Here is a 15,145-nt window from a genome sequence, read left to right as displayed (position 1 = left end):
TCTGAGCTATTAAACTAAAACAACCTGGTCTAGTCTGCACCCCTCATTAGAATGGATGCAGTGGAGCTAATAGCCTCATTTTTATGGCCTGTACAACAGCAGCAGTAGATGTGTGAGCTGAGAGCAGAGCCTGAAGGACGTGCCGCTGTCTGAGAATCAACAGTCTGGAGGTGAGTGGTGTGAGATGCTCTACTCACGGGTCTATGGTGATCTTTATGGCAGTCATGTTCTTGTCCCTCTGTTTGTTATCGGCGGCGTTCACTGGAATCACAGTGCGGGTAAATGAATGTCATATCAACTGTATAGAACAAAAAATTTTACAGACTTGGGAATATTGGTAAAGATGTAACACACCAGGACAAGACAATCAGGAAGGGCAAATAAAGCTGTTTAACATGCACCATAGGTAAAACCCTCCAGCTGAGGTAGTCCTGGCCAAACCTCACTCAAGATCTAATGACAGATCCACAAGAGGGCTACAGCAGAATTTCCCTCTAAGGGGACCAATAACATAAACCTTAAGTCTTGTGTAATACAGCCAGGTGTCCTCTGCATGTTTTTGTCTGACTGCAATGAAAGATGTCTGATCGTGAGGAAAATCTTGAGTCGTAACAAAAAATTCAGGGTCGCAGGTCTCCGAGTGAGAGTGAGACAAAGATCGAACTTAGAACCACCATACAACCAAAGACGAACTACAACTGAGAACATGTCTGTTATTTTGTAATCTTGGTCTCACTGCGTCTATGATCGATCTTTGAGGGCAAGAGTAACAGCTCCTCAGTAACAGCAGAAGAGCTCTGCCATGAACAGGCCCCTCTCTCCCTGATTTCTTTTCATTTTCTAATTTATACAAACTTGGAAATGACACTAGCATGTAGTGATGGCATCTGCTAACTGATACAATTACAGAGACGTTACCACAGAGCCTGATATTTGCTCAGACAAACTTTGGTCTTTTCCACGGCTGGTCGTGTGCACCATCGCACAATGTGCCTGTGTGCTGTCGTAGTATTTCAATTCCTCACGTCGTGTAGTGTGGCATCCAACAATCTTGTAATCGTGCAGTGTACACCAGGCTTTAGAAAACTGAAGTTTCTGCATAAATCACATACAGAAGATGGTCCCTCACCCGTCCCCATTCTTGAGGTTATTTTTAGTACCAGTCAAGCTACAATTTACTTACTGACAATTTAATCACTGTGATGTTTGGTTCCTGCTCTCAATTCTAGCCACCAGGATCAGGAAGACAGATTACTCATGAATGATGCATGAAACCCTCCAAACACAACTTTGAGTGGGTAAAAAGTTAGTTATGTTCCTTAGTTACATGGTTAAAAGCTCTTAAAAGTCAAATGTGCAATCATTTATCAGATACCCAAAACTAAAGCTAAAATAATGTTTGTGCCACCTTACAAACACAGCTGTCCATAGTAGACGTCACTTCATTTAGCAGGAGTCTCGTCGTCCCAGACCAAGACATTGAACAACATAAACGTAAAAGTCATTGGAATAACATGAATGTAGAATAGACAAGATAAGTCAACTTTAAGACCAAAACAAACTAATAATACTGAAACTAAGTATTTTCTGTCCAACATTAGCATTCTCATTTCCATTTAAACACGCCCCAACACTGCCAGCCTTGACATTGCCTCTATATTTCATTACACTGCCGCAATGGTGTGTAACAGACAGTCCACTTCATTAAGCTGACGCTGCATCTATGAAACATTCCCATTAAACATAAATAATGTGGCTTTGAGGGGGACAGATTTGAGTGAAGACAGAGCCATGTTAGCGCTAAAGCTATCATGGCTAACAGCATAATGCGCCGCAATGAGCTCAGATGACGAATGGTGGATGGACTTGTGCAGATGAAGACAGTGCACTCACTCACCCAGAATCTCATCGAAGATTTTGTACAAGCCCGGGACGTAGGTGATCTCCCTCTGATTCATTCCGATTTCTTCGTCAAACACCCACATTAGCTGCGAAAGAAAAGTAAAATGTAACGTATTCTATAGAAGGGCATAAACTAGGGCTGTTAAGAGAAATCACAATCAAATCAAAATAGCTATTTGAATGTAGTACCATTGGTTCCTCCACAAACAACAACCCTGTTATTTACATTTGTTCTGAAATGTGAATCTTGTATTAGTTTGTCAGTTCATATTTTTGTCTATTCTTCTCTACAAGTTTAAAAGATCCTACAGAACACAAAATGGATTTTTGTGAACTGTAAGTCATGTTATAATGTTGTTACCTTGTGAAAAACAAACCTGGAGACATGTTCAAGCAACCCGTTATTATTTATGTATATACATTAAGATGTCATGTAGTGGTAGTTTTCAAGTTAACAGCTACCTTTGACATTAAGTAGAGATTCCAGGGCTGAAAAAGTGTATCGAGTTAAAAACACAGTGGAGCACTTCCTGTATTACTACATGACATCACAAGGTGGAACAGAGTGTTTTCTGTTTTAGTGCTGTGTGTTAAACATGTGAATGAAACAAAACAAACCTCTAGGTATGTTTGTGATGAGAAAACTTTAACATAAACCAAAAAAAAATAGTGTAATATAGGCCCTTTAAAATGTGAACATGTCCCATTATTAAAACATACATTTCAAATCTAATTGCAAAGCTTGTCAGACAAATCGCACTTAGATATTTTTCTCAAATTGTTCAGCCCAACTATAGACACGTTTTAACACATGGTAACTGCACGGTCTGTGGACCTTTAGTTTAGCCAATTAATCAGTCAACGGTGTCATTGTTGACCAAAATGTGTATTAGTTGACATAATCAAAATGAAATGATTAAAGGATTTATATGGGATAACAGCAGAAAGGTGAAGTTAGTAAGTGAGTTGGATTTTTTGGTATTTTTTTATTTATATATTAAAGGAATATTACACTTTTGATTCAGTAGTTTCATCTGTCTTCATACATTGTTTCCTAGAACATTTTTCTGCATAAATAATTGCATGAACTCCTGTTGAGGTGTACTCATGCAGTCTGGGTCAGATACATAAAGATCCATTTTTAGTCGACTAATCAATCATGTCTTTAGTTGACCCAGAATCTCTTTAAAATCGACTACAGTTTTAATAACGGGCCCATTTCTTTCGAAAGCCTCCTCCCCCGTCCAAAGACATCCATGTTAAACTCGAGTATGTAAAATGCCTAAAAGTCGTACCTCACCCTAAACGACTCACTTTACTCACTTCATGTGCAAATGAGACTGGCTTCATTTTTTACACCTGCAAGTCTGACCATGTGTCTCTTGATTATAAAGATTTACAACAGGGATCTCGTAACAACACTGCCAATATTTTGAATGTAGTAAAAAAATCTCAAATAAATAGTGTGGAAATTTAAGCATACAAATGTTTCCATCAACGTATTTAGATGTGGCAAGGCCTAAAACAAATTTTGTTTGCTTAATACCCTACCACAACTAAACTACTTCGACCATGATCCTTTTTAAATCAGTGCAACCAACATGAAATACTGTTCATTTAACTATAACAATTGTTAGAGCCATTCTTGTTTCTGCCAAGACAACTCAATAAACACAATTATATTGTAGCGTTCTGGTGCAAGGAAACACGCCGAATTTCTTCTGGTGGTTTATTTTCCGAACACAACGGCTTCTGTAGGTCGCAACCCACGCCAAAACAAGAGCAAAACAACAGCAGTCTCAACTCCCTAGAGCCAGTCTCCAAAACAGACCAGTAACTGACAATTAAAAACTTCACATCAACTGCATCTGTCACACATACAAAACGACTTACAATAAAAACACAAACAGTTACAAGAAAAACAAAAGATGTCAACGCTGAACTAAACACAAAATAGCAGATCATCACAATATGTTCAAATATTTAACCACAAATCTCACAGCCCCCCTAGAGGAGGCAGAGATTGCAGCAGGTCCCTAACACTATCTGGTCGGAGCATTTGGTCATTATGTGCATTGTGCAAAATAAATGTAAAATGGTAAACCCGCACACACACAATTAGAAACTGGATATCAGAACTAAAAGAAATATTTTTTATCACGTGGCACATTTAAGGGCAGTGCAGTTGTGGTCTCTAGCACACTTAGGAAGGGGGCAGGGTGAGAAACCTCTGGCTTAAAGACAGTATAACGCTTAGTGTACGTGAACTGTGATTTAAGAGGAACAGTGGACATCCTTACCTGGGTGACAGGCTCCACGCTGCCCACATATGTGTCAGGGCGCAGCAGGATGTGCTCCAGCTGGGTCTTCTTCTGGTACACTCGCTCCACAGACAGTTTGCCTCCTTTCTCCTTTTTTGGGGCATCCATCTTACCAGGGTCTCCTCTACCATTGGCCGCTTCCTGTTCAATACAAAATAATAAATTCAGAACTTGGCAGAGAGTGACACATATAAATGAGACTTGCTGTTCAAACTATTACAGGCCAAATAAGTGTCTAGTGTATTAAGATGGGTTAGATTAACTGCAAGTTCTTTCCTTTTATATTGATGACAAAACATAAATATAATACAGCATCTGGCTTGAAAATAATTTGTATTATTATTCATTTGGTCACATATATATTACTGTACTACATTTTAATTTAGGATTTCACTGTTGAAAAAAAAGGCTACATGACATTTTTAACTTTATGTGTATGACTAATAATTTAAATGTTCTAAATAACTGCAACCAAGTGCAGGGAAGTAGGCAGGGATAGGTGGTAGTTGAAAACTGTAATTTTCTGAGCACTCCAATGGAGGACAAGACAGGATTACTCAAACATACATGACTCAATTGAGATACAACTTTAAGTACAGGGAACATTATTAAAACATGGTTACAAATTTTGCATACATGTCCTGTAAATACAACTTCAAATAGTAAGTAAGTTGAGGAACAGCCCACAGTAGCTATTTAACAACCTTTAAAATGCAAATTCGATATAGTAAAACTCTACTGAACATAAATACCAAGATCAGAGTAAAACTAAAGCAATATATTCAACTAAAAAGATCCTCAAATCCAGATAACTTATAGAATACATTACTACGCCATAAATGAGTGATAAGATCTATGTGTTTTGATGTAAAAGTCCTGCAGCCCGTGAAGGAGGCGTTTAAATGGACAATGTTTTGCTCTGCAGCGGAGGAATGAATGAACCCCAACAGCCAATGTGAACCTGCTGTAATCTGCTCAAACACCACAATTTAACCAAACACATTACAGCATCATAACCATACATCTGTAATAAATAAATAATAAACTTACCAGCCAAGCCAAAGCACCGCTGCCTGCACCGTTGGACATGGTCCTTTGTGATCCTTAATGTTTCTGTGATGGAGCTTCCAAAATGTCTTCAAAATCCCAGCCAAAATACCGATCCAGCGAGATAATGATGCACTCAGATGATCAAACTCAACACATCCGACTTTTGCCCCATGTTTTTTTAGTTTTGTAAAAGTTAATCCAAGAAGAGGCACCAAAACAACCGGAGAGGAGGGACTATATCGCGGCTATTGTTAAAATCGACGAGCGGAGGCAGAGTAAGGCCTAAACTTCCAACAAAGATGCTAACCGGGCTGCTTGGCTACAAATAAATACTATACAAAACGTGCGATAGATACAGCGCTAAGACCACAAATTAAAAGGGCACAAATTAAAATGTAACACCAGGTAAACCGCTCTGCAAGCAGTTTATCCGGCGTAAAATAGTTTTGTCTCACAATAAAACCTAATATTAGCTAGCTTTAGCAACCACTGTCCGGCTCCGCCATCTGGATGATAGACGGCGAATCGGCTTGCAGAAAAACTGACCAATCAGAAGCCTAGGCACCGGCGTTCTGACCAATCAGAAAACAGTATTCACCCGTCTATTTCCGGTTGTTACCGACAGGTGGCGCCATACACCACAGCAGCGCAGAGGGATACAGACTGAGGATGCAGACGGTCTACTGTAAAAAGTACAGTCTGTGCCACCGATTATTAAAGGTGCACTGTGCAACTTTTTAGTGGTGAGTCCGCCATCTGCTTGGCTCCATGGAGATGTGACTGTTTTGCATGGAATTTCCAATCAACAAAAATAGGTCTTAAGGTGTGTTAAGCCCTGTGTGTCATTAAACCGATCCATCCTGCATTTATTTCACCACAGGTGAAATCGCTCAAAATGTCATGTTAAATCTTGCGTTCTTACTAGAAGCAGGGTCACCTCTCCACAGATCTGAACTGTAACTTCACATGGCATAGTCAGCCGTAGGTCTGTCATGATAATTACTACATCAACTTATCATTCAATACATGATAGATGAAACAATTATTAACAATAGCGTACAAATAGTATAGTTTTTGTGGGGAAATCCAGCTTTAGGGTTATCGTGTTGGTGCTATAATGGCATTCAGTTGTATTGTTTATCATCTATACTTTCTTCGGAAAAAATATCTTACTTAAAAATGTGTTATTGTGACAGGTCTAGTCACCTGCTTGACTCGATGGATATAGGCAAGTTTAATGCCATACTGTGACATGCTCCTAGCAAAGAAATATCTCCATGGAGGCAATCCAGTCTCCACCAGAAAAGTTACACAGTGCACATTTAAAGACTCAGGCACACTGGATTGTAAAAATATGTTTTAATATTCCATAGATGGACATCTAACGCTTTATTATAGATAGAATTAGATTATTTAGATTCAATCAATACACCTAAAATACATGTAATAGCCATCGCCCTAATTCAATTAAGATGTTCACATTTAGAAAGATTTGATACAAAACAAAAATACATACATCATGGGCCTTTTGATTAACAGAGAAAATGATTTACATATTGCACAAATCACATACTAAATGACATAGGACAGTGACTGATGATGGTGTTAGGCAGTTTCAAGTTGGACCAGGATTTCAAATGAGGTTTCATCAGTTTCCTTTAAACTCTGTCTGAAGAGCTGAGCATGTTGCCAGGCCACATCTCCATCTCCACCACAGAGTTCTGCTACAATGATGAACTCTGAAGAGCCAGACAGACTGGAGAGAGGGTGTGTCTGTCCGTCTAAAATGTCCAAACAAGAGGAAGTCATGGAGAGATCCGGTCTTATTAAAACGATAATAGAATTATTTACCTCCAGAGAATTCTGTGGTGGTCTGTCCTGTCTGCACCTTCCAGCAGACAGTTCCAGATTGAAACGTCTGACTCTTGGCCATCACTGTTACTGATTGAATCTTCATTCCCACTGCAGAAAAGTCAAATCTCCAGCTTATTTTGCCAATAGAGGAGTCTTCTCCTCGAGCAAGGTACACCTGAGAAAAACAAATTCTTAATATGAAATTTGGTTTTCTGTCAACATTTGTATCCTATGTTTACAAAGTAAGAACCATGATATATTTTGTGTGTAACAGCCACACGGCAGCTACGCATAACACTAGTGGCTACTCGTTAAAAGCCACTTACCGATTGGGGATTTAAGGGTACCAGATTTTTTCCATGTACTTGAGCAAAATATGTCTTGTACCAGTACAGATATATTATAGCAGCTCTTGAGGTCAAAATAATCTGTGCAATGTTTGCATCTCATTATAACGGATTTTACTGTCCGATAATCAGGAGGTGCGTCTCAGCATGCTAGTCATTAACTTTTTAGTCATAGCAAAACTGCACTGGTCTCAGAGTTGTGAAAAGACATTATAAATTCACAGTATTAAGATGCTGGAAATGCGTAAGGTAAGTGAGGAATAACTTTGGACCACTGCAAACCGTTTAAAATGTTTTTAAGATGGTAAAAAGCAGGTACAGCGCCAAGTCACAACTATGATAATTGTTATGGTGCATATGATACATATTTGTTTACACTAATGGTTTTAAGCATAACGGTTGTGTTAATCCAAGCATTTTTTAAATTAAATATATAATATATATAACTTTTAGGCATGTGTTAATTTAATATGACTTTCCATTAAACAGTAAAGGCTTCTTGGGGTCTCCGCTCAATTTTCAATATACAAATACATACACAGATTACAAATTATGCATATGCATTGTGCTGTCCTAATTAAGTCTTTATTTATTGCCAGTTTAGTCCCTGTTTTGATGCTTCTGTGTGTGTCCGTGTGTGTGTGTGTGTGTGTGTGTGCGTGCATGTGTGTGTGAACACAGATTCTTGGTGAACTTACCATCTGCCAGTCCTTCTCCTCCTTCCTAAACACAGCTTCCCTCTGCCACACACACTGTTCCCAGCCTGGAGTGACTTCACAGTGGTTGGACACTCGACAGTACTGGTCTGTGGAGGCATTGTAGCGTATATGCAGCAAACTGTCACTCTTTTCTTTGTCAGTTGGGGTGAACACAAAACCTGGAGTCTAAAAGAAAATGGATAAGTCAAACTAAGTAACGATACATTAAAGATCTATTGTGCTTTTGTAATTTTGTAATTATAATTATAAACCATGACACTCATGGATCATTAAGTTATGTTTTGCATATTTTAAATCTCAATATTGATCTAAAACAGCATCCATCTCCGATTAAGAAAATAAAATTGTAGAGTGAAGTACAGAGCAGTGAGCGTATACAGGTGGCAGTGAAAATGGAGATTTGTTCGCCTGTATTCAAGACGTCATTGCTCTGATAAAGATTGCTCAAACATGCACAAATCACTCTAAATACAACTTTGAGGGGGTAAATGAAAAAGGAAACAACTATAACAGAGTTAAAAGCTCTAAAATGCAGATTTTTCATAATAGGTCTCTTTTAAGAAAATTAAAGCAGCCAAATTGAACAGCATAACCCTAGAAACTATATGGTTTAAATATAAAATAATAAATAATGACTTAAGTAAGTATATATATATATATATATATATATATATATATATATATATTTTTTTTTTTTTTTTAAATTTATTTATTTTTACTTTAAATATGTGTAATACCGTTGCAGAAGTGTCCGGGGCTTTCGTCTCCCCTCTTAGTAGTCTCCATGCCAGTGACCCAGAGTTGCGTCCGCCCAGTTCTCCAGGTTTAGGTTTTTTAGGTGAAATAAACTCCACCAGCTCCACAAGCAGTCTTTCTGTCAGCTCCTTCTTCCTCTGTGGACTCAGACTTTGCTGTCTCTGCCATGCCACAACAAATACAGATAACAAAGATGCATGTGAAAACAAAGTAACAGAGACCAATTTACTATCAGTACAGATATAAACCAGTGTGATCATCTGTAAACTATGTGTGTGAGGGCTGGGGGAGTGACAGAGTGGGCGGGTATTTAAGACATTTTGAGACTTTATTATTAGAGTAACAACACGATTTATGTCATTGTTCACTTCAGATATAGATCAAAACTATAGTTAAGGTTAGGATCAGTCACCAGGAAAGTCAATGTAATATCCCTAAAAAGAATGGAAACTCTACATGTGTATAGGTGTGTTTACGTAAATTGTTGTGCTGTAATTTGGTTTTCTTGAAAAACTCTAAAATGCTAATTGACCTGTTTAATACTGCATTTAGTAAAGTTTTATCTGTCAAAAGTTCTCCTAAGGATCTGGGTTGAAAATTAAAAATAACAATATGATTCCAGACTGTATTAGGGCTGTAGTCGACTCTCAAAACTATTCAGTGTTTAAGTATCTGATCTCAACTGCACTCACAAGACTACACCTGCACGGGAGTTCATGCTAAAGTAACTATTTATGCAGAAAAAAAAGAAATAATTAATTGATATACTGTAAAAGACAGATTAAACTTGCGAATCATGAGTTTAATCTGACTTTTTGCATTTAAATATCAAATCTAACTCACTAACTTCTGCTGTTGCCTCCTATAAACTCTTATTATTTAAATAAAATAATTAGTTGATCAATACAAATTTTGTTTCATTAAGACTCCAATAATCAACGACTAAAGAACTACAGCCTGTATTTGCTAAACTTAAAAAGCAGGTACACGTTTTCAGCGTACATAATACATTGACTAGAGAAAAGTAAAGGCAACATTTGCATAAGTCTTAACAATGACTGAACATTTTGTGATTTTGATCAAATGGTCAAAATTGGTTAAGAAACGCTAAAGATAAAAGCCAATTACTTACAGTGTTGTTAAGACTACTAATTGTGTGAAGAAGCCAGGCCTCCTGAACCTTGGTCCGCCGTGACAACACCTCAGGATGTTTGCAGGAATATCTCCAGGTCACATCCACTACCTGCACCAGACACAGCTCAGCATTTGACTAGATGCTCATGAGATCTCAGTTGTGTTTTCATACTAACCTGATCTTTGGAGAAGGCCAGGATGTAGGAGAGCTTCTTCCCCCAGCCGACCTCGTACAGAAGAGGTTTATCACACACGTTTTCACAGGGGTCACAGTGAAGCCAACGACGCTGAGAGGGAGAATAAACCTCTGTCCACACATGATCTGAAATTAACATATTTAATAGTTGGTTTAAATCGCCTATGACAGATTAAAAGTCATCTTTTTAAAACACGGGAGAGGTTGCCAATCCAAAGATTCGGCGTGTGGGTTGAGCATTGCACAGCATCTTACAGCTAACCCGGGAGAGATCGCAAAAATACTCAACCACGCATGGATGACATCTAAAACCTCTTCAGGCATGTTGTTGATGACAGAACAATGCTATAATATGGTAGAAAGATTAAAAAACAAACAAAAAAACCAAACATAAAAACATTTTGCAGACTATCTTGAAGTCCTTTGTAAACTGCAATATTGATCTAATGAACAAAATGTAAAACTATGGTCTACATGCATGAGAGTTCACTAAATACCAGAAAAATCATGACATGTATTCTTTAAGGCTTTTGTGATATTGAAATAATCATTGTAAAGAAATGTGTCTTAATTATCTTAATTATATTAAGTTAAATATACAGAGCAGTCTAAACACAAGTACCTGTGCTGTCCCAAATATATCTAGCCTCAAGTCCCATGGCTCTGCAGCACAGGGTGAAACAGTTGGCCCACTCTCCACAGCGCCCCCTCCTGGTTTCTAGCAGCTTCTCAGGATTGTTATACCTATAATGATCCACACAAATGATTTAGTTCAACGAAATTAACAATGAGCAAAAACATGCCAAGGCAAGGTAAGTTTATTTGTATAGCACAACTTTCTTTTTCTTTAAAGCACTTTAACAGAACTTGTGGCATCAAGACTGCTCTTCTTTAGGAGAGCCTTGATAACCACAGTTTTTAAAGCTCTTGGGAATGTTCCAGTAGTGATATGTCAACTATGCTAGTGAGTAGTGATAGCAAACTGTTGAGCACAGATTTTAGAAATCTAGTGGGTAACACATTGATCCATGAATCCATGGTGGATGAACTCAGACTGGTGACGATCTCTTGGACAGTTTTGTCAGTTACAGGTGCAAAGTGAGTCAGCTCTAAGTGGGTGCAGGTATAATTTGCTTTGTGGAATTGATGGCATATTTAATGCCCTGAACCTTGTCATTAAAGAATACTGCAAACTCATTGCACATAGACATGGAAATTAGTTCTAATGGCAGCGGAGATGGAGGATTTGTTAATCTGTTTACTATTGCAAATAGGATATGGGAGCTGTTACTGCAACTTCCAATAATGTCAGAACAATACCTCTCCCTTGTTCTACATAAAATGAGGTACATACAAAACAAGGTAACCAGCCAATATGTTTTAGGCACTGATCATTTGGTAAAACAAAGGGGAGGGTAAAATGTAAATACAGTTAGGCATAGAGCTAGACCAATAAGAACATTTATGGATGTAGTAAAAGCTGAAGTTTATAATGCTAGTTATAAAATTGGATAAACATAAATATATCGCAGCGCCATAACAGGAACAGGAAAATAAAAAAACAGTTATTAGTTAATAGTAGACCAACCTTGGAAACCTGTTGGATAGTTGACATGTTTGACAGAAGTGGTTCTCCACCCTCTGCGCTCCCCAGCGCAGGTCCTCCGTACTGGGGCTGAGGGGGCCGGAGTTGCGGGTCTGGCCTCCACAACGGCTGCAGGGCAGAGAGTCCACCCACGAGAAGAAGGTCTGTTTGAACCACCGGAGCAGCTCCAGCACCACAAAGTCCTCCTGAGACAGCTTACAGTCTAACAAGACAAAAGCGCAATTCAAGAGCTGTGGATTAGAAACTGATAGAGGGAAAAGATACAAACAGATCAAATGAGTTAATTCTACCTCCAAAACTATATTAAGACAAAAATATCATAGTACTAACACTGCTTCTGACCAAAAGAGAAAACTATGGAGGTCCTCATAGTCTATGTTGTTGTCAATTGTATTATAATACCCTAAAAAAGGAACTATATTATAAACCTATTTGTTTAAAAGGTAATGAAGATAATTAGTAACATTTATACTCGATAAATTGTATGAGATTTTTTTATTCAAAAGGCAGCTCTTTATGCCACCCAAATCAATGAGAAGCAGAGTACTAGACATTAGTCTAATATAGACCTTTTCCAGACACTCAAAGCCATGTCATCATTTTCTGCATTATTCATTCACTCCCCATACTGGTAGATACTGCTACTATTGCTGCAGCCGCCAGAGCTGCTCTTAAGCAAATGAATAGGAGTGAGGCTGCCAGTCTGTGCACAGAAACACTACATTCATAGTAAGACAAAGTGGGTGCAGTGCGTTGCCTAAAGGAACAATGGCAATCTGCACTGGTCAGAGCAGGCGCCTTTCAAAGCTTAAAGACATCAAGCCTTACACACTGAACTGTTTTGCTTGCCTGGGATCAAAAATACACACATCAACACTTTACAAATTGGACACCAGTGAATCTCCCCATTTCAAATGGGTGTGATTGAAAGGTGGATTAGCTAATCGGGGACAGGTATGGTCCTTCCGTATTGGAAAAAAATAAAGGGAAAAACAATCATTGCGGATCTGCTGAACCAATGAGAAAAACACTAAACCAACAAGCAAAACAATAAACTTAATGGTGAGATAAATTAAATTTTATTTATAAATCATAGCTCCTTTGTTTCACATGTGTCTGGGTTAAAGACACAACAGAGGACATGAGGACATTATGCTACTTTTGTCTGAGAACATTTTCAGGACATAACACTTGATCTGACATTTCAAAAATAAATGTTTAAGTGTTTCTTAGTATTGAATTGTCACTTGCATCCTCTAGATTCCCATCCCTCTAATTATTCAACAAGGGTAATGAGTGAATAAAAAACCTGGGTCTGCTTCCTTGGCCTCCATCATTTTCTTCTCAGCAGTAGAAGTTAGTTCCTGGTGAGGAATACAAATTCTGGCTTTCTGCTGAAGCTCTGGGTTTTCATACACCATCGCATGCTGGAAGTTAGACTGCAAGGTCACAAGGAAGTTCATGCTGGACTCCTAGAAAAGAAAATGACAGATACACAGAAAATCTTTAAATAAAGTGTTCAGGAAAAAACAAACAAACAAAAAAAAAACAAAAAAAAAAAACCCAACTTGTCCAAAAAAATATTGATCATACCAAATATAGGCTACAACGTTTTTATTACATTATTTTGCCCTTTGCATGTCATTGTGTTGATATTTAATAGTTACAAATATACATAAGTGAAATATTTGAGTTATCCTAGGTTTCCATACATATAACTTTTTTATAGTTAATTAGTATTTAGGGATGGTACAAAATCTTGTGTTACAAGATCTTGCAAGGTCTTGTAAGATTTCTCCCCCATGTGTTTACATTTGGCTTGGACAGAAAGGGTTAAACACTTTTGGAACTATGGGTTCCAAAAACACTGCTGCAGGGAAAACAATATACAATATTTATTAAATAAAATATGTCAAGCATGTGTTCACACTTACCCACACTTAAACAACGCTTCAATATTGCGATTTAACTGGGACTTAATCTAGCATAAAACCTGAACTCAATGACTTGACTAAACCAGGACGAGAACAGGACTAGGCCTGCAGAGCGACAAATCGTGTCTAGTCAGCTATAATGAATAGCCATAACTGTAACAAAAATGACCAAACGACTAATTGTTGGTTGCAATTCTAAATAGGACAACAAGTTGTTTGTTTTTTATTTAATTTTATTTTTTTATTTATTTTTTTTTTACCAAAGATGGTGGTTGTTGGGCTGGTGTTGCTGGTTGGCTTGTCCCTGAAGAGCTTGGCTCGGCTGAAGCACAGGCCCCACCCTGAGCCTGAGCAGGAGGCTGATCTCCACGCAGCCTCTGGTCCCTCTCTGCAGCTATCGACTCCCGGATCACCCTGAGCTGCTCCACAGAGGCCGTTTGGGGGAACACCAAGTGGGTCTCAGCCTGGGGAGATGGGACAATTACAAGTAGTGCAAGAAACTACTAGACAAAATACATTAAAGTTAAGCAATAAATGGCAGTACCTCTTCAAATCCCATTTCAAATAAACATTCTACTGCTCCTTTGATTGGCAGAAGTTTGGTAGAAAAAGTAGGATTGCCAATACGGATGGATCTGTACTTCTCCTCATTGGGATTCCTCAATAAAAAAAAAGAAAAATTACACACATAAGTTATGTCTAAATACAAATAGGTTGTGCTAGACATCTCCCATTAAAGAGTTAGAGTAACGACAGTTTTGGTGTAACTCTGTTTTAGTCAACCGTTAACATTAGATAATAACTGAAGTGCAATGAATGCGGAAGATACAAGCATTAGACTAACAAGTTTCACTGCAGGTATTACTAAGCATTACTGCTGAACAGAGGTTTGCCAATCGTAATGCAGATGTACCTACATCTACAGCATGGACACAGATTAGTTTTTGGAATACAAAGTAATACAGTCAATATGCATTTGACTTCAGTCCAGAAACATTTGAAAATTGCAGTTTTAGCATCTTAACTTACCTTAGAATATTGTCCGCGTATGTGAGCAACAATTTGGCAACATCCATAAAAACTTCATTGGGATTCTCACACAGAGTTGTCACGGCTGGAGACAGACCCATCGTGGACTTTAATTCAGCTAAAATGATGATAATTTAGGTTCTGTTTGACAGGGGAGTAGCATGAAGCAAACGAGCAGTGTAATGTTTGGGTCCTGTGAGATATAGCTGACCAACTCGCGCCGGAACAAATATCACTTATGAGCGTCACTTTAATACAGTATTTTGACGTCTTAAAATATTCTACCCACATCACATT

General features: G+C 38.1%; 2 protein-coding genes across 3 annotated transcripts in view; both read right to left on the bottom strand.

The window, feature by feature from the left end:
• The window catches only part of top2b (DNA topoisomerase II beta), a 28,211-nt gene extending 22,422 nt beyond the window's left edge, over positions 1-5,789 (bottom strand). For both annotated transcript variants that reach the window (XM_033974870.2, XM_033974871.2), the window contains exons 1-4: positions 5,274-5,789; positions 4,203-4,364; positions 1,898-1,988; positions 198-261 (exon numbers count right to left, since the gene is read on the bottom strand). In XM_033974870.2, the coding sequence (XP_033830761.1) occupies positions 198-261; positions 1,898-1,988; positions 4,203-4,364; positions 5,274-5,312 (356 nt within the window). In that variant the 5' untranslated portion in view covers positions 5,313-5,789. The remainder of the gene's footprint in view (positions 1-197; positions 262-1,897; positions 1,989-4,202; positions 4,365-5,273) is intronic.
• An 830-nt stretch (positions 5,790-6,619) lies between these two features.
• On the bottom strand, positions 6,620-15,060 carry ngly1 (N-glycanase 1). Its single transcript, XM_033975639.2, has 12 exons — positions 14,849-15,060; positions 14,364-14,478; positions 14,080-14,283; positions 13,195-13,357; positions 11,868-12,087; positions 10,902-11,023; positions 10,260-10,405; positions 10,082-10,192; positions 8,931-9,110; positions 8,173-8,358; positions 7,125-7,302; positions 6,620-7,054 (listed from the first exon to the last, which is right to left on the bottom strand). The coding sequence occupies exons 1-12, from the start codon at positions 14,947-14,949 to the stop codon at positions 6,879-6,881; spliced, it is 1,902 nt and encodes a 633-aa protein (XP_033831530.1). The 5' UTR covers positions 14,950-15,060; the 3' UTR covers positions 6,620-6,878.
• Between the last annotated feature and the right edge of the window lie 85 nt (positions 15,061-15,145).

The sequence above is a fragment of the Periophthalmus magnuspinnatus genome, chromosome 11 (assembly GCF_009829125.3).
Source record: "Periophthalmus magnuspinnatus isolate fPerMag1 chromosome 11, fPerMag1.2.pri, whole genome shotgun sequence".
NCBI classification, from domain to species: domain Eukaryota; kingdom Metazoa; phylum Chordata; class Actinopteri; order Gobiiformes; family Gobiidae; genus Periophthalmus; species Periophthalmus magnuspinnatus.
The sequence above is the reverse complement of the archived record's forward strand: the minus strand, read 5'-3'. Positions and strand labels throughout refer to the sequence as shown.

Bases quoted from the DNA above. Each gene is read 5' to 3' on its own strand.
- ngly1 (XM_033975639.2), bottom strand. From the start codon at position 14,949: ATGGGTCTGTCTCCAGCCGTGACAACTCTGTGTGAGAATCCCAATGAA. The intron at 12,088-13,194 runs GTTTTTTATTCA...TTGTCTTGTTAG, and splicing joins GGCCAAGGAAGCAGACCCAG to ACTGTAAGCTGTCTCAGGAG. The intron at 8,359-8,930 runs GTATTACACATA...ATTTTCTTTTAG, and splicing joins CCCCGGACACTTCTGCAACG to ACTCCAGGTTTTGTGTTCAC.